Source organism: Pteropus alecto, unplaced genomic scaffold, assembly GCF_000325575.1.
Source record: "Pteropus alecto unplaced genomic scaffold, ASM32557v1 scaffold100, whole genome shotgun sequence".
NCBI classification, from domain to species: domain Eukaryota; kingdom Metazoa; phylum Chordata; class Mammalia; order Chiroptera; family Pteropodidae; genus Pteropus; species Pteropus alecto.
The window spans coordinates 2856590-2878851 of NW_006430723.1; the positions used below are offsets into that span (position 1 = coordinate 2856590).

The 22262-nt window shown below is 35.9% G+C and overlaps 1 protein-coding gene across 3 annotated transcripts in view; it reads right to left on the minus strand.

Moving 5' to 3' along the window:
• Positions 1-1891: 1891 nt before the first annotated feature.
• The window catches only part of LRRTM4 (leucine rich repeat transmembrane neuronal 4), a 642788-nt gene continuing 622417 nt past the window's right edge, over positions 1892-22262 (minus strand). For all 3 annotated transcript variants that reach the window (XM_025049542.1, XM_025049549.1, XM_025049543.1), the window contains one exon: positions 1892-3089. In XM_025049542.1, the coding sequence (XP_024905310.1) occupies positions 2868-3089 (222 nt within the window). In that variant the 3' untranslated portion in view covers positions 1892-2867. The remainder of the gene's footprint in view (positions 3090-22262) is intronic.

Here is a 22262-nt window from a genome sequence, read left to right on the forward strand (position 1 = left end):
GTTGAAGGACTGAGGGAGAGGGGACACTAGGTAATAATTTGCATAGCAAAAGCACTTTAATGACTCAGAAATGGTGAAACAAATGACTTGCATGGACAAATTTACTCACATTAGCTCCCTATTGTTGGGGGGCCCCCAGACAATAATTTAGCCTGAGGACGACTAACAGAAGTCTTGTATTCTTGGTTATATCAGGCTGTCAGCATAGATGTGATTGACTTTGGGATACGAGCAATCAATAATCCAATATTTGGTTCTTAAGTCCTCTCTTGAAATATCACTATCTTTTTTTCAAGATGCTATTTTCTCTAAAAACCTACCTGACTCCTCGCACAATATCAAGCCTGAATTTTCCAATTAAGGGCTTTTCCAAGCCTAATCAAGCAATGTTGTTTTGAGGGTTTTGTTTGTTTTATTTTTTGTTTAATCATCAATAGCTTTCCAAAGATTAATGTAAATTTCTTCTGGCATATGCAAATGATACTTTTTTTAAAAGCTTTTTGAAAGTTTTCATATTCAGAGGGCATAGCATTTTCATCATGCTGCCTGTTTTGCCAGCAATTCACTATGTCTCCTTAGATTTGAGGTGACTGTTGGCTAAATACAGCAGTTTTAAATAACATGAAGAACATTGTTGACTTAGGACTCTTTTGCTTATATGAAACAGAAATAAACAAAATAAATAGTTGACTTAAGCCAATTTTTATCAAGCGTTTTCAGATATGGCTTCTAGTGCAGGGGTAGGGCGGCGAGTGAGATACATGGGTGATGTTGGATAGATGAAGAAGGAAGGAAAGGTTAAGAGAAGAATCCTTGTATTTGGGAAGACACTCCAAAATGTTCTGCGACAACTATATTGAATAGTTTTTAAAAGAAAAATCACAATGCCAAGAAATTAACTTTTAAATTCATAGTCAATTCATTCTACTTAAATGGTTAGGAGGGATACCCAGGTATAATAATCTAGTTTGTAAATGTTAATAGGAAAGTTACCAGAGTTGGTAGCAGTAGCCCTGTGTTAAAATGTGAAAAACTCCCTTCAATAGAATTTTCTTTATTATGACATAATATTTTTGTCAAGATAGAATTTTACTTCAAGTATAATTTAAAATTGTAATAAAACAGAATGACTGAGAAAAAAATAAACATGCTCAATACTCTGTGATAGTTTATTTTGATGCAAAAATATACATGTCTCTTTTATTACTAGTTTAGTGGAATTTGGAATTAAATGGAGGGCAGCTATCAAATTATTTCTGTAGAAAATCCACTGACACCACTATATACTAGCACCTTTCAGAATGCAAAAGCTGACCTAACAAAGGATGATATAATTCTATAATTTTATTTTGTTTCAAAACTAGAACTAGGCAAATTAGACCAGTGGCTAGGTTAGGATAATATCCATAGTGAATCTAAGAATTGTTGAGACATTGCTAAGGAAGCACTAGGGAAGTCAAGTGAAAATGGCTCAGCCTATGTGTGCATATTTATATCTTTGGTTAAAAATGTGGGCGATCACTATGGTTCTTTCACATAGTAATCAGTTTCCACACAGTTCTTTCTCTCCTAAATTTTCATACAACTTCCAACTTCCATAGATACTTACTCTTTTTTTTTCATGTTGTTATATAGTTTTGAGTTACATCGTATGTCTTAAAAATAATTGTGAAACGAGTTAGTGCATGAGATACATCTCATACTTCTTTCTATGCCTTGTAAGACCTCTCTACCTGGTGGTAAAACACACAGACAATTGATAGACACCGACTGATTCTTATTGAATTGCCCTGATATAGGCTAGAAGGATTTTACAATATGTATATAAAGCACTCAACATTAGGTGGGTTGTGGTTTACTGACCACAAAATAATATATTTATTTTTCAAACATTTTTTTTCTTTTATTGATAAAAACTACGCAAAAACTAGTTGATAATTGAAAAGCAATGTTACACATAATCTTGTGTTTAGAAATTTGTCAGCTTGGCAGTTTCATTCATTGACCACAATATCACTGTTCTTCCTGTACTCCTAGTCCACGTAAGAGTGTTTCTGTTGGTCATTTCAAATGCAGGTCTTCACAGATCCCTTTTCCAGACTTCTTACACTGTGAAAACGCACAGCTAGGACCACCAATAGGAGAAAATCAAAATTCTTCACATTGTGTATATCGTGTGTCTGGAAGGATCATTCATCCAGATCCTATCGGATTTTCATTCCAGTAGTTCTTTGTGGTCAACTCTGTTTCTTTGCCGTCTGTCGTAAAGCAAATTTTCTTTTGGTACAATATAAACTTGAATGCCCATGTTTAGAACTGGAAACAGAATCACTTGACCAAGAAAAAAATAAAAATAAAACAAAACAAACTAGGACAGACAGCATTTTAAAAGGAAAAAAGGAAATAAAGCAACTGAAGTAAAGTCTGAGAGTTACACACATCTAACAAGGAAAACCATACCATTTCCCCAAATTCCCACCCACCCCAGGTTTTTTCCCCCGCCCTCTGGTTCTCCAGCCCAGCAACCATGCAGTGTAGAAAAAGCAAATATACAAACAAACCTATATATAGCTAGGGTGAAATCTATTTTTATAAGAACTCAACACTTTTACTATTTACATCCAGGAGCAATTTTTGTTTGTTTGTTGTATGTTTTAAAGCCAAGAAAGGTCTGTAGTCCTCCCGTTTATGCTGCAGGTGCGCCTACCCTCTTTACGCAGTTCTGATTTTCTTTCCTCTGTATCATAAATGTTTTAACAAGAACGATGAACCGGCGCGATTGCGCGATGTTGGACACCCATTCGCCTTTAAGACAAAAACCTGCCGGTCCCCCACGTCGAGTACCCCAGTGAGGAGTCGCTTTCTCGTTAGTTTGTTAATCTCTCAAGGTAAATGGCCGGTGCTGCCGACCTGGCGATGGTGGCGATGAAGCTGTGGTCGCGCCCGAGCTCCAGGCTGGGGGTATCGTCCTGCTCTGGGGACACTGCTTCGTAGCCCTTGTTGACATGGAGTGGCTGGTGAGCCTGGCAGTACCCAATCACCGGCTGGTCGTAGCTGTAATACGGCAAGGGCTTCACGTGGTGTGGTATCTGGATATGATAAAGAGAAGGACTGATTATAAAAATACTTTGGAAAAATAAGAGGATGATACTCAGATTGTATTTTGTTCTCTTTCTTGCAGTTTTAAGTCATCAACTGCTGATTCCACTCTTAATAAATATTAAACAAAATAATGATTATTAGTACTTAACTGATAGTTTTGTGTCTATATCTTTAAAAGTGTATATATACACTTTGCATATACAAATCATATATAAAGATTTTCAATGTTCCTTCTATCATCTATCTATCTATCTATCTATCTATCTATCTATCATCTATCACAGCAGAGTTATAAAAACCCTAAATTGCCATCAACAGGGAATTTAAAACATATTATGTACGTTCATACCTTTGGATACAGATGATATAAAGCTTGGGGAGTAGTAATCTGTTGTAATGTGTCAAGATATGATATAAGTGAAAAAAAGGTGGTGAAAGAATGTGTAGTATGATCTATTTTGTGTAAATATAAATGTAAACATGTATTGAGTTTTTTACTTAAAAAAATCTTTATATACAATTGAAATCTTTATGGGTATATATAACTTTATTTAAAATTTTAAGAATGAATCACGATTTCCCATAGATTATTTCTATCAATTCTACAAAATTTGGCCAAAATAACTCTATAATCACGAAAGTGGGTACATCTATGTGTTCATAATATGTAATGTTACTGATTTTAAGCAAAAAGCCAAATATATGTTTAATTTTAGAATTATAGCCCTGAATAATGGTTTACAGAAATCCATTAATAGGAAAAACTGAAAATATTCAAATTAGAGTATGTTTGATTCTCTTTGCAGCTTTTGATTAAATCATAAATTTCTGATAAAAAAAATGTCTCCCAAGCTTAGAAAAAAGAAAATGATGACTGCTTAATTCTTGATATCATGCTAGAGCATTTCTCATAACCCATTAGATCCAATCTGACACTCTTAATTAACAGTCCGCAGATGATAAATTTGCAAACACTTCACTGTCCAGGAAGGTTTGAGGCTGTGACAGTTTAAACTGTTGTCTCTAGGCTCCAACCCCACTTCTCTAGTTGGCTTTATGGTGCTGGGCTGGGGCTTTGCAAATTCCATTTCTGTTTGATCTGCTGATCCCCGTTAGACTTTGCCTGTGGGGACCACTGGAAGGAGATGCAAGGCTACAAAGGGATAGAGGAAACTGCTCCCATGGTGGGCTTCCTCTCTGCTTCTCCTGCTCTCAACAACACTTCAGTCTGGCTGTAGCAGAGTCCTCCCATAACAGCAGGCACTTCCAGTTTGTGGTCTTTCCAACGTTTGCAGTGTTTTCAACGTTTTATCTCATCCTGTCTCCCTCAGAGACTCCAGAACGAGGTAAGTCTGAGGTTTATCTCCACAAAGCTCCTCCTCTAAACTTTTGAGTTTAATGATTCCAATATATTTGTTTAGTCCCTTAGTCCTACAGATGTAGGGGTGATAGTTATTTCCTGAAGCTGCTGTCTCTGTTATACAATGGCCCTATATTTTAGCTTTTGCATGAACTTAATAACTATATTTAGTTAGTACTTCTTTATATAGTTATTTAAAAATAACTGATAAATTGTCTTTTGAGTGGGCTAGATCTAACTCTTTCTCTAAGTTAAACTGTAGGAATTGATAAATGTTATGATTTTATAATTTGGTGGAGAAGTTAACCTGGAAAAGCCTTATGGCTTAATTGGTCTGTAGGAAGTGATCCCATCTTATATCTAACTAAAAACTTATTTGCAGAATCCATTCCTCCTATTACTATATATATCCATTCCTGAAATGCTCTTCAAACTAGGTCTAGTGTTTTCTTCCTGGTAACTTCATTAATATGTTAAATAAAATTGTAACACAAATTCACTATCTGTTTATATGAGAATTATATTTTTAACACCTCCATACTTTCTATGATAAAAGTTACCTCCTCACATTTTAAAAGGTATAAATTAAAGAAATATTTTCTACAGCAGATCACGACTCATTAGCAGGCCATAAAATTAATTTAGTGAATCCAGATAAACATGTTTGAAATTAAATTAATTAGAATAGAAAGTATCAGAATATATCACGTGAATAAGTTGTTTCATAAAAATTTTGTTTCAAATGTGTGTGTGTGCATGTGAGTGTGTGTCTACTGAGTCATATTGTGATTTTTTTATACTAGGAATCACCATACAGGATGCTTTTAAAAAATAATCAAAGCATATATTCAGATTACAGTTTATTTTCATGTGATCAGCAATAGCCTGGATAAATTCTCATCTTGCTTTTACTATTCTTTTTTCTTAACTCATATACTTCACTGTTTTTCTTAATGAATGAGAAATTTAAATATATATATTGCTCTGTGTTTAGGAAGAGGCACATTGACTTCTAATGAAATTCAAACACTATTTTCAGTAAATCTTTACGAAATAATAAAAAAAGTTAATTTCTTATCAAACAAAATGTTGGTATTACCTTGCCTATATAATTCTGTCCTCAAAAAAATCTGAAAAAAATACATACTAAGTCAAAGTTGTGATTGATACAGAGATGTTTTAGACATTAGACACTAGTTTCTGTGCCGACAATGAGAGCAAGGCACTAACTATAAGACAATGTGGCTGAATTAATAGATACTAAATTTCGAGTCAGGTCTACCCCAAGTAGTTTTTTTTTTTTTCCTTACCCATATAGATCTCTTCCTATAAATCAGTATAGGTCAAGACATGAAATATTTGTCAGCAAGTACTATTTTAGGAAACCTCATAGGATTTTGCTGTGCGTCAGATAGGTAGAGGTATCTGTGATTAGTGCCATAAGTCACCAAAACTCTTAAAAAGCATAGAAGTGAGACCACTAAGTTCTGATAGTTCAATTTACTTGCAGAAAGAATTTTATGAAGACCTTCCTAAGAGTTACACAGTCCACTCTTACTTTGCTTACAGGTATAACTCAAAAACATAAAAGAAATCACCAAATTATTTCAAATGATAGCAACATTCACTGTGTATAGAACATCTGTTACACACTTTCATTTAAGAGAATGACTCATTTTCTCCGAATTAGCTAAATAATAAAAAGACATCAAAGTAACCATTAAGCATGGGTTCTGGTTCTGTCCGGCCTCTCACAGTACCATGGTTAGTCTTTCACCAGTCATTGCAATAAGCAAATAATTGAATCTACAGACATATGCGAACAGTGAATATAAGAGTGAGATGGGGTCTTACAGACGCTTTGGTGCAAACAAGTTAATCTACAGATGAAAACCAGTAGCTAATTGGGGAATATGATTGAATTGTCAATGTAAAATAAAGTCTTTAAAGTGGAACTATAATGAGAATGAACAATTTCATATCTCAGAAACCATGATATTTATCTTCAGATTAAGTTGATTCAAATGTCAAGGACCTGCACTAACAGCAGAGCTTTAGGTTTATATATAACATCATTTCTGAACTCAGAGAATTTGCTTTGCTATTACGGTTGGACCAGTTTACTTTTTGCTTTAATGAACAAGGGCCCCTGCTATTTTCTCCATAGCTGAAATGGCCTTAGAACCTATAGCAGAGTAAAAAAAAAATTGTAAACTTTCCTCTTGCACGATAGCCCAATAGCAAGAATTCAAAAGCTAAGTGAATCGGCAAGCTCTGAAAGCATATCAGATATGTTTGCTCATTTGCTGTTAAAACCTATTCTGCAGGGCACTATGTAATCAACTGACTTTGTGGTTTCTGAGGACCTAGGAGACTGAGGTCTTGTACTTTATAGTAATAACATACAGTACATTAACCACCTAGGTCCCTGTGTGTATCATTGTTTCCTTTCCAAGAGTCAAAACAAAGTATCCTTAAGTTCCCCTTAATGTGGATTTGGTATTTTTGTAAATGTGTTCTTAAGAGCTTTCGCAAATGGTCCCTGGATTCCATCAGCTCTCTGATGGACTTCGTTCTGTAACATAGCACAACAACACTACTTAAAGATGGCTTCATTCACATGCTTGACTGTTCATTGATTGCCTTGGAAGCTGAACTTTACTTACAGGTAATGGGCATGGTACATGGAATGAAGTAATCTCATTGGGAGAATACATCATACTGTATTAAAATTCTGACATTTGCTTCTCATAAGAATATAAACATTTTAACTCGAATTGAAATTTTTATAGAGGCACATAAAGTTCTACAGAGGCAAACTTCATAGCCAAATCTAAGGTAGGATACAAAGGGGTAAACCGTTATTGTCATTAATTATAGTCCTTTTAATTCTTCTGAGTTTCCTGTGAATCCTCTGAACATAGAGATAATAATGACACTTCATTTACCTCTATAAACTTTAGATAACTCTGAAAGTACTCCCTGGTTCTCAAGAAAGAAGGAATATACTGAAAAGACATATTCACACTCTAGTTTACTCAACACTGACAGTTTCTTCTCTGGAAATGTGCTCTGTCTTTTGTCTTATAGTTTCCATTCAGAGATGCAAGGACACAAAGGGTCACAGAGTGGCTCATTATCCAAAGCTTCAGTCCTACTTTCTGCACCCAGAAGCTTAAAAACTTTGGTGTGTGTTCTGATTTTCTAAAAACATCATTTACCCTTTGCCTGGAATATGTTTTTCTTCCAACATGCTGGAGGGAGTATAAAAGGAGATACTCCTTTTAATTTCAGTGGCTCGTAGTGTTAGTGATTCAAAGAGGAAGCACAAAATTATAGAGAAATACGTGGAGTTTGAAAGTCTGCAAATTGATTCAGATCCCATAATTTTACACCCATAATAATTACATTTAAAATGAGAAATGTGTCTATATAGTAAATGTGAGAGCAATGCAAAATGGGCTCTTGATATATGAGATCATGAAAGACTTTTGAAGTTTAGGGTTTTTTTTTTTTTTTATGAGCATGAAATTCTAATATTGCTACCTTCTTTCCTCAAAGGTATTAGCATTAGTTATAAGAAGCTTAATAGCCTGATCATTCTAAAATTACCATGCACTATCATTAGTCTTATTTATTAACTTTTCATGAACATTGTTCACATTTCAGTATGAGTTCTTTCAATTGATGTCATAAAAAGTTGATTTTCAATTTCCTAAATGACATTTGGTCTCTAATTTTCAGAATTAAAGGGTAGTGTCAGACTACTCAGACCACTTAAAAAATACCGTCCTACAAATCCAGATGAGGAATTTGATATAGTTAAATTGCTTAATGAAGATGGACACTTGGTTTATTGGAAATAAAATTGATTAAAAAATGAAGGGCAATAGCTAAATGAATATGTAACTTAGCCTTTATTCTACTCACTGTATTAATAGGTGACAACAATGGACAGAGAATAAGAAAATGTAAATGAGTTTGAATAAAGGTTTTTTTCAGAAGTTTTGATTAAAGTTGACAGAACCTCAGATCATTTGTGTTAGTTGATTGAAAGGGAGACTTAATTGACTCACAGACAAAAGAAAGGATTTAACAGCTAGCTACACTGGGGAAGAACAATGGTACCACCAGGTCTCAGGAACAACTGAAACCAGGAATACAAATTTAACTGGGTCCTCTCAATCAATCATGCTGATGATCTCCACAAGTTATTTTCATTTCCTGATGGCGAAATAGCTTCTTCCACCTGATTTGACGCATGACTGCGACAGCTCCAAAGTTTTACATGGTCCAGTCATAGCAGACTGCACAAATGACCACGAGTCTTTCCAGCTCCTCTCATCAAGAATTAGAGTCTATTTCTCCTTGCTTGAATACTGGCTGACCTTGTAACTCTCTCCAGCAATAGAACACAGTGGCAGTGACATCGCTTGAATTCCAAAGCTCTTAGGATTCTGTCCAAGCTAGCCCACTGGGGGATGGAAGGCCTGGTGGAGCCACTGAGGCATCTTAGACCAGCCAGCACTCCCTAGGACCCACAGAGGCTCATCATTGGCACATAAGCCCAGGAGCAAAAACTCTACTCAATTGGCCCCAGAGAAGCAGAATAACTCAGCCACTTCACTTCATTTCAAAAAGCATATGAGACATTGGACTGAGCTGCAAAACTGACAGTTCTTACAAACCTGATTTCATTCCTCACTCCTCAATTGAGATAATTAAAATAACAATTGCTTTTCATAAATTTTGCCTTCCCGAGTTTTGAATATCTAAAGGCATTTATAATATAAAAAAGATACAAAAGTTAAGTAATGAATCTAAATCAATTTATCAAATTATATTATTTAATCCCATTCTACAATGAAACATTCTTATTCATTTTTTTTCAGTGCAGGCTTTCTTCTTAATTAGAAAACACAATTATCTAAGCCTTAGTTTCTGTTAATTAAAAAGTAAAACTTTCAACATCACATGACATTATCTATAAGACATTTGTTATAAAGCTAATTTTAAAACACAATTTTGAAAAAGTACCTTGAACTCAAAGTTAATAACTGCTCTTCTGTATCAAGATGGAAATTTGAGCCCTGATTATTACCTTTTCAATACTCCATTCAAATGAGTTGTCTTTTTTTAAACAGAGATTTCACTTGTTTGTTTATTTTCTATCACCAAATTAAAAAACAAAACAAAACAAAAAACCTCTTAGAAATTCCTACAACATACATTAGAGAAGAGAACAAATTAAAAAATATATTTGTATATAATTCAATGTAACTGAAGAAAAAGCTGGTTTGGGCTGAGGAAATGTCCTTGCAGAACTGTTAAACACTCACTAGCTTTGAGTTTCCAGGATTGGCTGAGGTAAAAAGAAAAAGCAGGGTTTTCTTTTACTGGCCATGAGTGAAATCAGGGAGAGTGTCAGAAGGGGAGGAGGAATAGAATAAGTCTCACTTCCAGGGTGCACATTGTAGGACACTAAATAAAGCAAGGGTATTCCTGAACCAGAAAAATCACCTTCTAGTTAAGAAAATGGTGAGTTCTTCAAGCAACATAAGTGAAATAAAACTTTTCTCCCTAGGATTTTATTTCTTCTTGTTCAGTGGCCTTCACCAGTGCCTGCTCTTTTTTTTTCACAACCCCCACTGTTACTTGGTTTATTAATTAAACAAAATCTATATCTTTCAAAAAAAAAAAGAAGCCCATGCAATCTCTGACATCCACATGCTTTATACAGAAACAAAATCTTCCTCCCTAAGTAGTAGCTATAATAGAGAAGTAGCTCCAGAAATAAGAAAATACAAAAATTCAAGAGAAGATGATAAATTCAAAGGACTAGAGCAAAGGACAAGATTTACTAAAAATGAATAAAAACTAAAATAATTTAAAATGCATCCTCATTGTTCCTCATCATCTAGACATTGCTTGGGTACGTGATAAGTATTCACATATTTGTTGATTGAAAGAACAATAAAAATCTTATCTTTCTCCCAGTTTGTTTTAAAAATTAAATGAATGATAAATGTAAAAAATATAAAATAATCTATTAAGATTTGTTAAATACACTCATTACATTTATTGACCTTTGTTTTAGAAAATCTTTAAAGGAAAACAAGAAGATGTTGCACACTGATAACTGTCTCACTTGCATTTTTTTTTTTTATGGGCTAAAGTGCGGACAGAGATCTAGCATGCAAAACGAACAATACTAAACACACTAGATGTTGTCTTTCTATTGACTAACTTGTTCAAACTATTTTAAACTAGAGTTCTGATAAAAACTGCACAGTAGCACTTGTTTTTCTTGTTCTGTTCTTATTTAAAGGTGGCAGTGTGTACTATTTGTGCACTCATGGTTGTCCAAATTTTAACTTTTAAGTCTCTGATGGGGTAACAGAACAGACACCCACTTAAATCTTTATTGCTCTCCTACCAGGATGCCTTGTCTGTGAGGTGTCTAGAGAGTTGATTAAGTTAATGAATGAGGTACTAGTCATTCTTTGAAGTTAGCTTTGACTCCATTAACTGGGAAGCTTATTACATTAGCAGCACTCTTAGCATTCAGTGAGATTTTGGGCTAATGAGCTGGATTAATTAGTGAGTATTAGCTTCCAAAGACTTTCTTTTCATAGCTTTGGTCTCTGAATTTGAAGAGTAAGGTCTCCCCAATAGTGCGTGGCAAGCAAACATCCTATTTAAGAGAAGTCTACATAAATTTGCTTCCAAAATACTTAAAAAATAGAGACACTAAAATTTCAGAACCCATATCTTTTCTCTCTAAAAAATATTGTGGAAGTTTCAATGATATGTAATGATCTACAGAAGACAAGTCTTTTCTAAAAAGGAAGATAATGATTATTACTTGACCCCCGATTTGGAAACTTAAAAACAAAACCATTCCGAAGAAAACAAACAAACAAACCCAAAACTTCTTAGCACATGTAATAGATTCACATTAAGATTTGTTTTTTATCATCCCTCCTCAGAAATTTGGAAAAGGAAATAGATAAAAAGCAGCAGTAATGCCGATAATGGAAGGTGCAAGTGATGGGCATCACAGCCCCTTTCCTTCCAGGTTCACTTTTGATTTCTCCACAGTGTTCACAGTAGCTTATTTCTAGTTTCCACATTAGTCTGTCGAGCATTCTGTATAGCTTTGTGTTAAATAGTCCATAGTGTTCATAACGTGCTTTACGCAAGAGCATGCATATTGTCTAATCCAAATGAAACTTATCTGTTTGGTTTTCTGAAGATGTACTCACTTTGTAATCTCCCAAATCATCCAATTCAACAGTGCAGTGGTAGTCAGTAAAAACTAGATTTTTAAAAATGTAAATGTGAAAGTCACATATAAGGAAGTCTGTTAAGTTCCTTGCATTCCTGTACCTTTTTAAAGTAGAATTGCAAATCCCAGGGTGAAAGTTTAGGACCAAATGAAAAACACAGAAAGACATATACATACTTGATAGAATGAGATTTGTAACCTGATTCTAAATAAACCTTCTTGGGGGACTGGCTGATACTAATGAAAAGAAGCATGATGGTATATATTTAATTACAACAATAGAAGCACATTTAGAAAGCACAATTAAAGTTTTTATTTTGATTGACTATATTTTAGAACAGCATGGCACAGTAATGCATAAATAGTACTGGTCTTGTATTTTTAATAAAATATGCTAAGATCTAGATTATTGCCTGGATCTCTGCCATGAAGTGTATACAAGTGATTATATAAAAATAAATTTGCCATAATTGTTCATTTGTTTATGCATTCATTCACATGGAAAATATTTATCATAGAGGTTGACAAACTTTTCCATAAGGGCCAGTAGTATATATTTTAAGCTTGCAGCCATAAAGTCTCTGTCACAACTAGTGAACTCAATCAACTCTGCCATTATAGTGTAAAGTAGGCTTAGAAAAAAATATAAATGAGTGGGATGAGTGTGGCTCTGTTCAATAAGAATTGATTTTGAATGCTAATTTTCAGGTGTCAAAATATTTATCATCTTTTGATTTTTTTGAACCATTACAAATAAAACTATTTAGCTTGAGGCTAATTTACCCATTGTGATAGGTGCTGAGTATATGAAGAAAAATAAAATAAAGCTTCTTTACTCAAGGGGCTTCCTCAGAACTGATAGAAGGGCAGACATCTGATTGAAATTCCCTATATTAAAATAGTTCAAACAATTTTGTCAATAGAAAGACAACATCTAGTGTGTTTAATATTGTGCACTTTGCATGCTAGGTCTACTGTGCACCCTTTAGCCCATGAAAAAATGGAATAATCAAGTCAGTAAAGCAGAGGGAGAAAAGTGCTCTCAGCCGTTGTGCATTGCATGTTGCCTTGTGAAGATCCAGATTTTCCATTCTAGCATAAAGCTCTCAGTGGATCGTAGACAAAGAGCTGGACTCACATGACCTTAGAACTTAGAAGTCAGACATGAACCTTCAAGTGGGAGTTCTGAAATCACCATTCAAGTCATTTAGATTAAACAAGCTCTCACAGAATAAACGCCCAATGACCTTTTAGTGAAGATCTGAAGCAATGCTCAGGCCAGTGAACATGCCCCTGGGAGCATGGTGGCGGCCAATAAAAAGCTTGCAGAACTTTGGCGATGTTGTAAAAGAAGTTAGGTTCACAGGCCATCTAATCATAAATAGGTTTGATTTTGTTTTGTTTTGTGGAGAAGTTAAAAAGCCTTCTTTCTATTTCTCAGTCTCACCGAGGCTCTTCCCATATCTGAGCCTTTGAACTTGAATTCCCTTTGCCTGGGACATTCTTTTTCCAACTCTTCTCAGTGGGGATTATGGTGATCTTTAGAGTCATAACTTAAATATCATGTTTTCCTAATCATCTTGTCTAAAAAATACCACCCTATCCTTGTACACATATGCAAGCCATTCCCTGTTTCAATTCTCTGTTTATTTTCTTCACAGCATCTATCAAAATGTTAAATATTCGTGATTATGTATATCTTTGCTCCATTACTGTCTGTTTTCCCTCAGTGTAAGCTCTACGCTGTCAGAGAGCTTTTCTGGCTGTCTGGCTAGAATATTTAATAAATGTATTCTAAAAGAATGTGTGAATTTATGAGATATTTGTTAGAGAATTCGGTTTTATTTGGAAGTTTGCCTCAAAAACTGTGAACTCCTCCCTTTGTTTTATCTTTTTCTATGTCTCCCATCCATTCTCAGCTTTGAATTTAAACAAGGGATCTAGGATGACACACGTCTACTACAAATATTTGCATGCCTGGCGTTGTTTTGAGAGCTAAAGATATTAGAATGACTAAAGATGTGCATGACCTTAAGGAACCCATAGCCTAAAATGAAAGACAAATGTGAGCATATTTTTACAAGGTGAAATTATTCATGGTACAGTGCAATACTGGAGATGTATGAAAAATGACAAGAAAGGAAGAAGAAGGAGTAAGCTTACCAGGTGGTTTTTGATCCAAAGATTGGATACTTATAAAGTCACCAAGAGAAATCCTGGTGTCACATGCAGCTTCTATATAGAGTCAACATGTCTGCTACTATTGGCATGGCACATGGCTTCCTATGGACTCTTTTTATTTATTCATTTTTTCTCCTCTTTGATCCCACCCCCCGCTCCCACCCCTGACCTATGGGTGCTGCCATCTCCCTTTAAGAACTGGATCTTTGAAGGCTGGCATCTCCCTGATGTGCTCCCGGCGTACACCCGGGGCCTGGTCCACCTGGAGTGGGAACCCACGGCCTTCTGCATGTAAAGTAGACGTGCTAACCATTACACTGTGAAGCCACTCCGTCCTATGGACTCTTTTTCAAAATTTAACAATCTATCCAATTCATCCACAACTTGCCCATGTAAAGAATGGATTCTGCACTCCAATTTCTTCAGTCGTTATCCTCACCTCTCAGCCCAACACTTGGCCTTAGTCTCTGATGAATAAAGCATCCTCAAGTTATGACGAGCAGTGGAGACTAACCATACTTCCCAGATATGGAGGGGTCAGGATGCTACTACAGCTACTTTCTCAGCTTCTGCTGAGAAACAAAACGATCAAGCCATGTCACCCTTAATGGAGGCCAAGAAATGGAGTGCCTCGTTCCTTTTCACGTGTCATTTGAGATTTCATCACCACACGAATTGCCCTTAAAGCAGTGGTTCTCAGGCCCAGCTGCCACTTTGACACATCTGAGGTGATTTTTAAAATACTTATGTTGGGTTCCTATCCAAGATCATTTAAATCAGAATTTCTGGGGTATGGCCTAGGCCATGTTATTCTAAAATAGCCCCCCAGGTGATTCAAATGTGCGACCAAGGCTGAGAACACTGATCCTTGTTAAATTTAGATTGCTTTCCCATAAAGATCTAGGCACCACAGGGAGTATGCAGTATAATTTACCTAATTCCCCACACCTGTCTGGAGACCGCCTGGCTTAAAACAGAGCCCATTACTTCCCAGTCAGAAGTCACCAAACATGGTGCACATATGTGCGTTTTTTACTCTCCAATTAAATTGTCCTTTCTCTTAAGTTCAGTTCATTGCTGCTAATTATTTTGTCTCACCAGTCTGATCTTCTTCGGTTGGCCTCATTCATATTCTTGTCAGTGATTATTCTACCATCCTTTTTAGTTATCAGTTTGGTTATGTATATATTCTACTCTTTTGTCTAAAATTAGGTGTAATTCAATTGGGTAAGTTTAACAACTATCATTATACACATGTTTTTTAAATAGCTACTTGTAGGTGGATTTACCTTGCCTTGATGGCGAAGTGCCCATAAACGTTCAGTCAGCTGGAGAACTCCTTTGGCTAAACATTTTCACAATCTATTTCTTTTATTTTTTTTAAGTAATTTAATTTACTGGGATGGTAGTAATAGCCCATTCCATTTTGCACTGTGGGGAAGAAAGGATATTTTTATCTACTTAAAAGCTAATAAAGACTCCTACTGTTGAAAAATATTCAAACCTCCCAATTATTTTCATCAAGTGATAAATTTAAAAGGAGAGAAAAAGAATTAAAACCCCAAAGTGTTAGCAAGTAAACAATAATGGCTAGGAGAAACTTAGGGAAGGGTCATTAAATTCATCTCTGCTTTAAAGCAACCTGACACACATATACATAGGGGGGCTATAAAAGGGTGTCTCTGCCACTGGGAAAGTAAGAGTTGACAAATAGTTCATGAAATCTGCCGTTTGTGGTAGTAAATCATAGGAGGAAATTATCTCTGTGTGAGAGACAACAGAGAACAGCTTAAAGGAGTTATGCCCCCACCCTCCACCCACCACCCCCAATTTCAGCTGCCACCCACCCCAAAGATCACAGGGCTTACTTACTTGTTTCTTGCTACCATGTCTCACCACAGGCCACAATGTCCACATGCTTATAGTTCCCCAGCACTGCAAGTACCGACTTTACAGACTGCCTCCATTGGTCCCCAATTCGGAATGAAGCTAAATTAAGTGGCGAGATTATTTGACATATTCCAGGGGAGCTGGGTCAATCCATCATGCTGTACTTCGTTGTTTTCTTTGGCCAATGCCCAAAGTCTAATGTCTTCTGAGTATCTACTCTCTCTACACTGTTTCTTTAATATTGTGTTTCTTTTTCCCTGCCCAAATTTCTTCTCTATATTTTCTACCAAAAATTCCACTGTGCCCTCTTGTATTCTAATTCCATCATTACCTACCGTTTATCCCAAATCACTTCAATGAATTCACATAGCTTCTTTGGCTATGTAAGTTTATTATGATTCAGAGAATCTTTCTTTCTATCTAAGCAGGTCACTTCTAATCTACTGCTATGTTTCAATTTTACATGTTTCCCCTAGATCCTGACCTTTCTGAGTTCTTGACCCTAATCATGATATTTAGCCTAGATTCCTAATTTCCCACTGCTGTTAACAGTTTGATTTGGAAGTTCTTATTTCTGACCTGCATCTTAATGCAGAAAAACCATTACCTTTTAGCAAGAAGGCTGACACTTATTGAATATTACCAGGAATGCTCAATGGAATGACTAATTTTTTTTACAATTCCAACTGAATTGTGGTTTGCTGGTTTATCATTATAAAAAAAATCATACTTATTCTTTATAATAGTAAATTATAAATATTATTTCTTCATAAATTTACACCCTCAGGGAAGTCCTAGATTCTTGGAATTGAGTCTAGTATTGAGGAATTTGATAGAAAAAGGGCCCAATAGTCTTTGGCTAGATTGAATTTTATGTGGCTCCCACAAGGCCACCCAGAGTACCATTTTCTAGGATGGCAGGTAATTTGTATTCAACTAAGTGAAAACACAAAAAGGACTTATTATCTTTTTAGCTAAACATGTAGGAAAGCCTAATTGACTCAGACTAAGAGATGATCATTCAGTGAGAATTATAAATTATATAGCATTTTTTAATGTAGTTTATTTAATTGGGTAAAACAGAAAATGTTTATTTAACTAACCTAAGGTCAACATGTTGCTAGTGTGTATATATATATATGTGATACAGTTTCCCACCTCTACCTCCGCGATGGAGTAGGAAGTCTGTGTAATGACTGATGGTAGAGGGAGAACTTGTGCAAGCAGGGAATGAGAAAATTGAGAAGAGTAAAAGAGAAAATTGGACAACACCCCATTTCTGTCCATTGCCTAGGCTCAATAGGTCGTGGAAATCAGAAGTTGACGAAAAGCTTCATGAAAGATTTGTGACACACTGAATACTAAAGAAGTCATATACTAATGTTTTGGACTCAATGTTTGTGTCCCCCCCCACCCCCCGCCCAACACAAATTTATCTGCTGAAGCCTTAACCCCCAGTGTGGCTACATTTGGAGATGGAGCCTCGAAGGACATAACTAAAGTTAAGTGAGGTCGTAAAGGTGGGGTCTTGCTTCCACAGGATCAATGTTCTTATGAGAAGAGACAGCAGAAAGTTTCCTCTCTCTCTCCATGTGTCTGTAAAGAAGAGGCTATGGGAGTACACAGTAAGATGGTGCCACCTACAAACCAAGGGAAGGGGCCTAAGCATAAAACCTACCATATCAGCAGCACCTTGATCTTGGACTTATCAGCCTACAGAATTGTTGTTTATGTCACCCAGCCTGTGACAACCTGAGCTGAATAGAATAATACAGGCACCATCACTGTGAGGTTTTGCATGGGTGGATGCTGACACATGATGGAGGGCATGTGGTTGTAGCTGATACTTTTGAGAAAGTATTGTTGATTCTTATGTAAATCTCTAGAAATAATTTCCTGAGAGAGATGAGTGCAATTGTGGTATTTCATAGCAGAATCTATGGACTTAGTAGTATTTGGGCTGAGGGGAAGATTGCAAGGATCAGTACATTGGCTGTCACAAGATGCCAAAATCTCCCTCCTGGGAAACTGTCCCTGAGTTTATGGAAAAGTTTACAGGAGCATGATGCTTTACATTCTTCTTTCTTAAACATCTTCTTGTACCCTCCATTATATAATGTTAATCTTTATACTATGTAGATAAGGCTAGAGCTGAGAAGGGGTTATATACGAGGGTATTTTTTTCTTTCTTTGTGCCTTATTCTAATGACCATTTGAAATCCAAGCTGGAGACATTTATAGCTCTCATGATGTCCAACTGGAGTCCAATGCATTAACACATTTTCTTAACATGCTAGGGTATTTGTTTTTTGTTACCCCAGAAGATTGTAACAATCAAAAAGGGGTCTGGGTAATTCTAATTTAATGCATGTTTTTGGAAGGCATATTGATCTTTTGTCTCCTCAGACCCTTTCCCACCCTTCTATGTCCTGCTTTCTGCCCAAGAAGGTTCATCCTATGAGTAGACTCCTTTACCAAGCTCCCTTGCTATCTGGCTTTGATTAGTTTCAGTAATGAGAGGCACCAGGTGATGGTAGGAGAGGAAGGTCAGAGCATTTATTCTTTGCTACACCTTCTGGCCTTGCTATAGTTCTGGAGTGGCTATTTCTTCCACGGCAGTGGTTCTTTTGCCTCCCAGGGAACATTTAGCAATATCTGGAGGCAATTCTATTGTCAAGACTGAGTTTGTCAAGACAAAAGGTTGTCAAGACTGAGATATTCCTGGAAACTAGTGGGTAGATATTATTAAACATCTTACAATGCTCAAGACACACAACAACAACAACAACAACAAAGAATTATCTGATCTAAATTTGTCAAAGTGCCACTGTCAAGAAAGCCTCTGCTACGGTTATAGTTCCTTTTAGATGTGCCCTATTTCACAACTACTGGTCCTACTTGGATCTGATAACACTATCTTTCCTCTTCCCCTTCAGGCCAAGGGAGTGGAGGGTGAGTAACTGTGCCCTGATTGTTTTATTTGAATTATTCACCATCCTTTGTATGTTTCCCCTTAACTCAGCTTTCCTTTCTATAAAATTCCCTCCATTAAACTCTCTTTGATTAAAATTTTTTATTGTATAATGTCTTTTTCTGGGACTCTAACATGGAGTTTTAGGCTCACATGTAGCAACTTATACAGGCATTTAACATCATGTTCATTTTGCTTAAATTAAATGTAGAATGATAAATTTTCACCGGTACTAATTGCTAACATTTATTGAGTGATGTCTCTGTGCTACTATGTCTATAAGTGTTTGATGTGAAAAACTCATGTATTATTCACAAGAATCCTATGATTTAGCTGCTAATATGGTTCTCATTTAAAATATGGTAAAACTGAGGCATACGGGTCAGGTACTAAAAATGTCTCTCTAGCCTCGGTGCCTAACTTCTGCCTCAAGCAAACACGTTGCCTTTAGAAATAAACCAGTCCATAATATCTGCAATTCAGAAAGTCAGAGCTGGCTCTAATGAATCATTCACAAGTAAATAATAAAGGAATTTTCAGAGTGCCATCTAAGCCAACATTTTCTTGCCTTTATTTATTTATTTTGTAAATAGGACCAATCAATTTTATTAATCAACACATAGAACAGTTAAAAGACTCAGTTACTGGAGCTAGAACATCATCTTGAGACATAGAGATTCGACCAGCTGCCTTTTTGCAGTTTGTGTGCTCCATTGGTCCTCAGTGAAAGGATTTGGAGGTATGCTAACATGGTCTGGTCTCCTAGGCAGCAGTTACATGTTTTGCTGCTTTTGGGAATTTGATGGGTACTCTCATCAGGCCGCCCCAAGGCAACTCTTGCTGTCATTCTACACTCCCACTCTTCATGTCTTTTTTAAAACTCTTTCCTTTACTTCTCTGTCCTTCCTGTCTTCTTTGCTCCTGTCTCTCTTTTCTTTTTCTTTTCGTTTCTCTTTTCCTTTTATTCTTCCATGCCTCTTTACTTCCACTCTTACCTCTCTTTGCCTTGCCTATTTTTGCAAAACTTAGGTCTACCTCTGGCACCTTAATGTTAAAATAAACTAGGTTTAGTTTTTAGTCAGAATGGTGTTAAAACCATCAGGAACAGCAAGAATGTATGAAATGTTAATTAAATCTATTCCTGAGATTTAATAAGAAGTTAAGCACAAAATCATTTAAGTGTTAGTTTTTCAAGTGCCAGAATCTTGAAACAATATAGACAATTTCATAAGGATTTGTGATATATAACCAATTAAATCTTAAAATCTATAATTTAGAAACACAGAAAAAGCAGGTTTTAATTTATATGCATATTATATAGCGATATGAAGCTTTTTAAAAGACAAAGCTCATTTATGTAAGGGCTTTGGTTTAGCAATATGAAATGCTGATATTTGAAAGCAATAGTTTCTCTGAAAATACTTTTCAAAACTGGACAAATTGATTCATTCCCTAAAGAATTAGGATTGTAAGGGAAAAAGTACAATTGCTTTTTTACATGCAAAAATTTTAAGGATGGTAACCTCTTCTATCAATTTTTCATAACAAATATGTATAATACTTAATATCAAAAGCTGAGTCTGCCTGATGCAATGATGAATGGATGCATTGGTGAATGAGTGAAATAAGGTTTTGTCTTAGAGAAAATATTGGCTTTTCATTAGATCAGCTGAAAATTTATAGCATGCAAAAGCACTACCTAAGAATTGTTGGTTTCTTTAAAGAGGATTAAATACTCTTTCTAAGAGCATACAAGTTATCTTTTCCTAGGGAAAAAGTCATTTCTAATTTCTATGACTAATTGAGAGCAATGCACAGTATCCTCATCTTAAACTTGTACATGGAGAAACTTAAGACTGGAAGTTTATGCTTGTCAATTCAAAGTGCTTTTCTATTGTGTTCTCTAATGGACAAAAGTAAATCCTCAACAAATAAGAAAACAAAAACTCTCTGTTTTTCAGGGCAGATTTACTCTATAAATATCCCTCTCACAGGGCAAGAACAAAGCCATTCTCTTGGCATTTCAGAAATTTTACAGAAATCAGGAAAACTGTTTATGATAACTGAAGGATTGGGAGATATCAATTGTCTTGTTCATTGTAGGGAATAGAAAGTGCTGAGGACACACTCTACTGAAATCCACATGAAACCGACACCTGAAATTGTCTTCTTTCGATATGTACATCACTCTTATTCGTATTATGAAGAGGTTTGAACAAAGACACCAAATGCAGCATCTTGTGGCACTGCTTAAGAAATGACTCATGTTTCATTGAGGGCCTGCTCCTAATCACCAATTAGGTTCAGGAAGAGTGAGGCTATAAAGTAGGTGTTTCATTTTATAGCCATAGTAAGAGGCAGATGAAGGTCACTGACATCTCCATAGGACAAGAAGGATCATTCTGCTACCTTGGTTTCGTAAACTGCCACTGCTACTTAAGAAACTTCAATTTTTTTAGACTAAAGCTGTCTTGAAAAGTACAAAAAAAGAGGTCTTAAATGATTACACCATGTTCTTTTTATTCCCAATCACATGTAGGACTAGAAAAATGTCTTGATAAGTAAAATGAAGGAATTAATTTGGAGGATATTTAAGGTACACTTTGCTTTATTGTGTATGTTTCTGTGAATAAAAAGGTCTTTTTCTGTTGGGAGTAGTTGACAGTCGTGAGATAACTGAAAATGTGAAATTAATTAGGAAAGTTTGGGATATGAGATGTCCCTAATACAAGCTCATGTGCAACTAAAAATCACTAAGATGGTTGTTATGGTGCTATGCCAAAAGTCCTTTAGCACATCGCTCCTCCTAACTCATTCTGCATCGCCTAGAAGCTTGTTAGCAATGCAAAGTCCCTGCCTGGTCTCACCTCCTCACCCCGGACTTACTGAATCTGAATCAGCATTTTAACAAGGCCTCTAGGTGATTCACGTGCAAATTCAAGTTCGTGACACCCAGTTTTAACAAATCAGTTTTTTTAGAGTAATCATCTACCACAATGACGATGGTATTCACACTGGAACAGCTCTCTGTTTCCACCATGCTTAGGTCGAAAATGAATTAAAGAAAAAGTAATTCTTTTAGAACCCATTGAAGTGGTCTTCCAGACCAGCAGCAGCGGCATTACCTGTCAACTTGTTAGAAATGGAAATGATCATACCCCACTCCAGACCTATTGAATCACACCTCTGTGTTTATGGCCCTGAAGTCTCTGTTCGAATAGTTTCCACAGATGATTCTGATACACAGTGTGATTTTAAGAGAGAGAGCTGAAGAGTCACCAGGTGTATGTAATTGGGCTGAGAGACAATGACAGGAGTTACGAAGTAAGAAGGAAACAAAAATTCCACAAAAGGGTCTTAGAAGGAAAATAAGTATATTTCCATAAACAAAGCCATGTTTTTAAAGGGTTACTAACATAATATATGCAGACTGGACTATGGTTATCTTTTCTTCAACTCCATAAATAGTC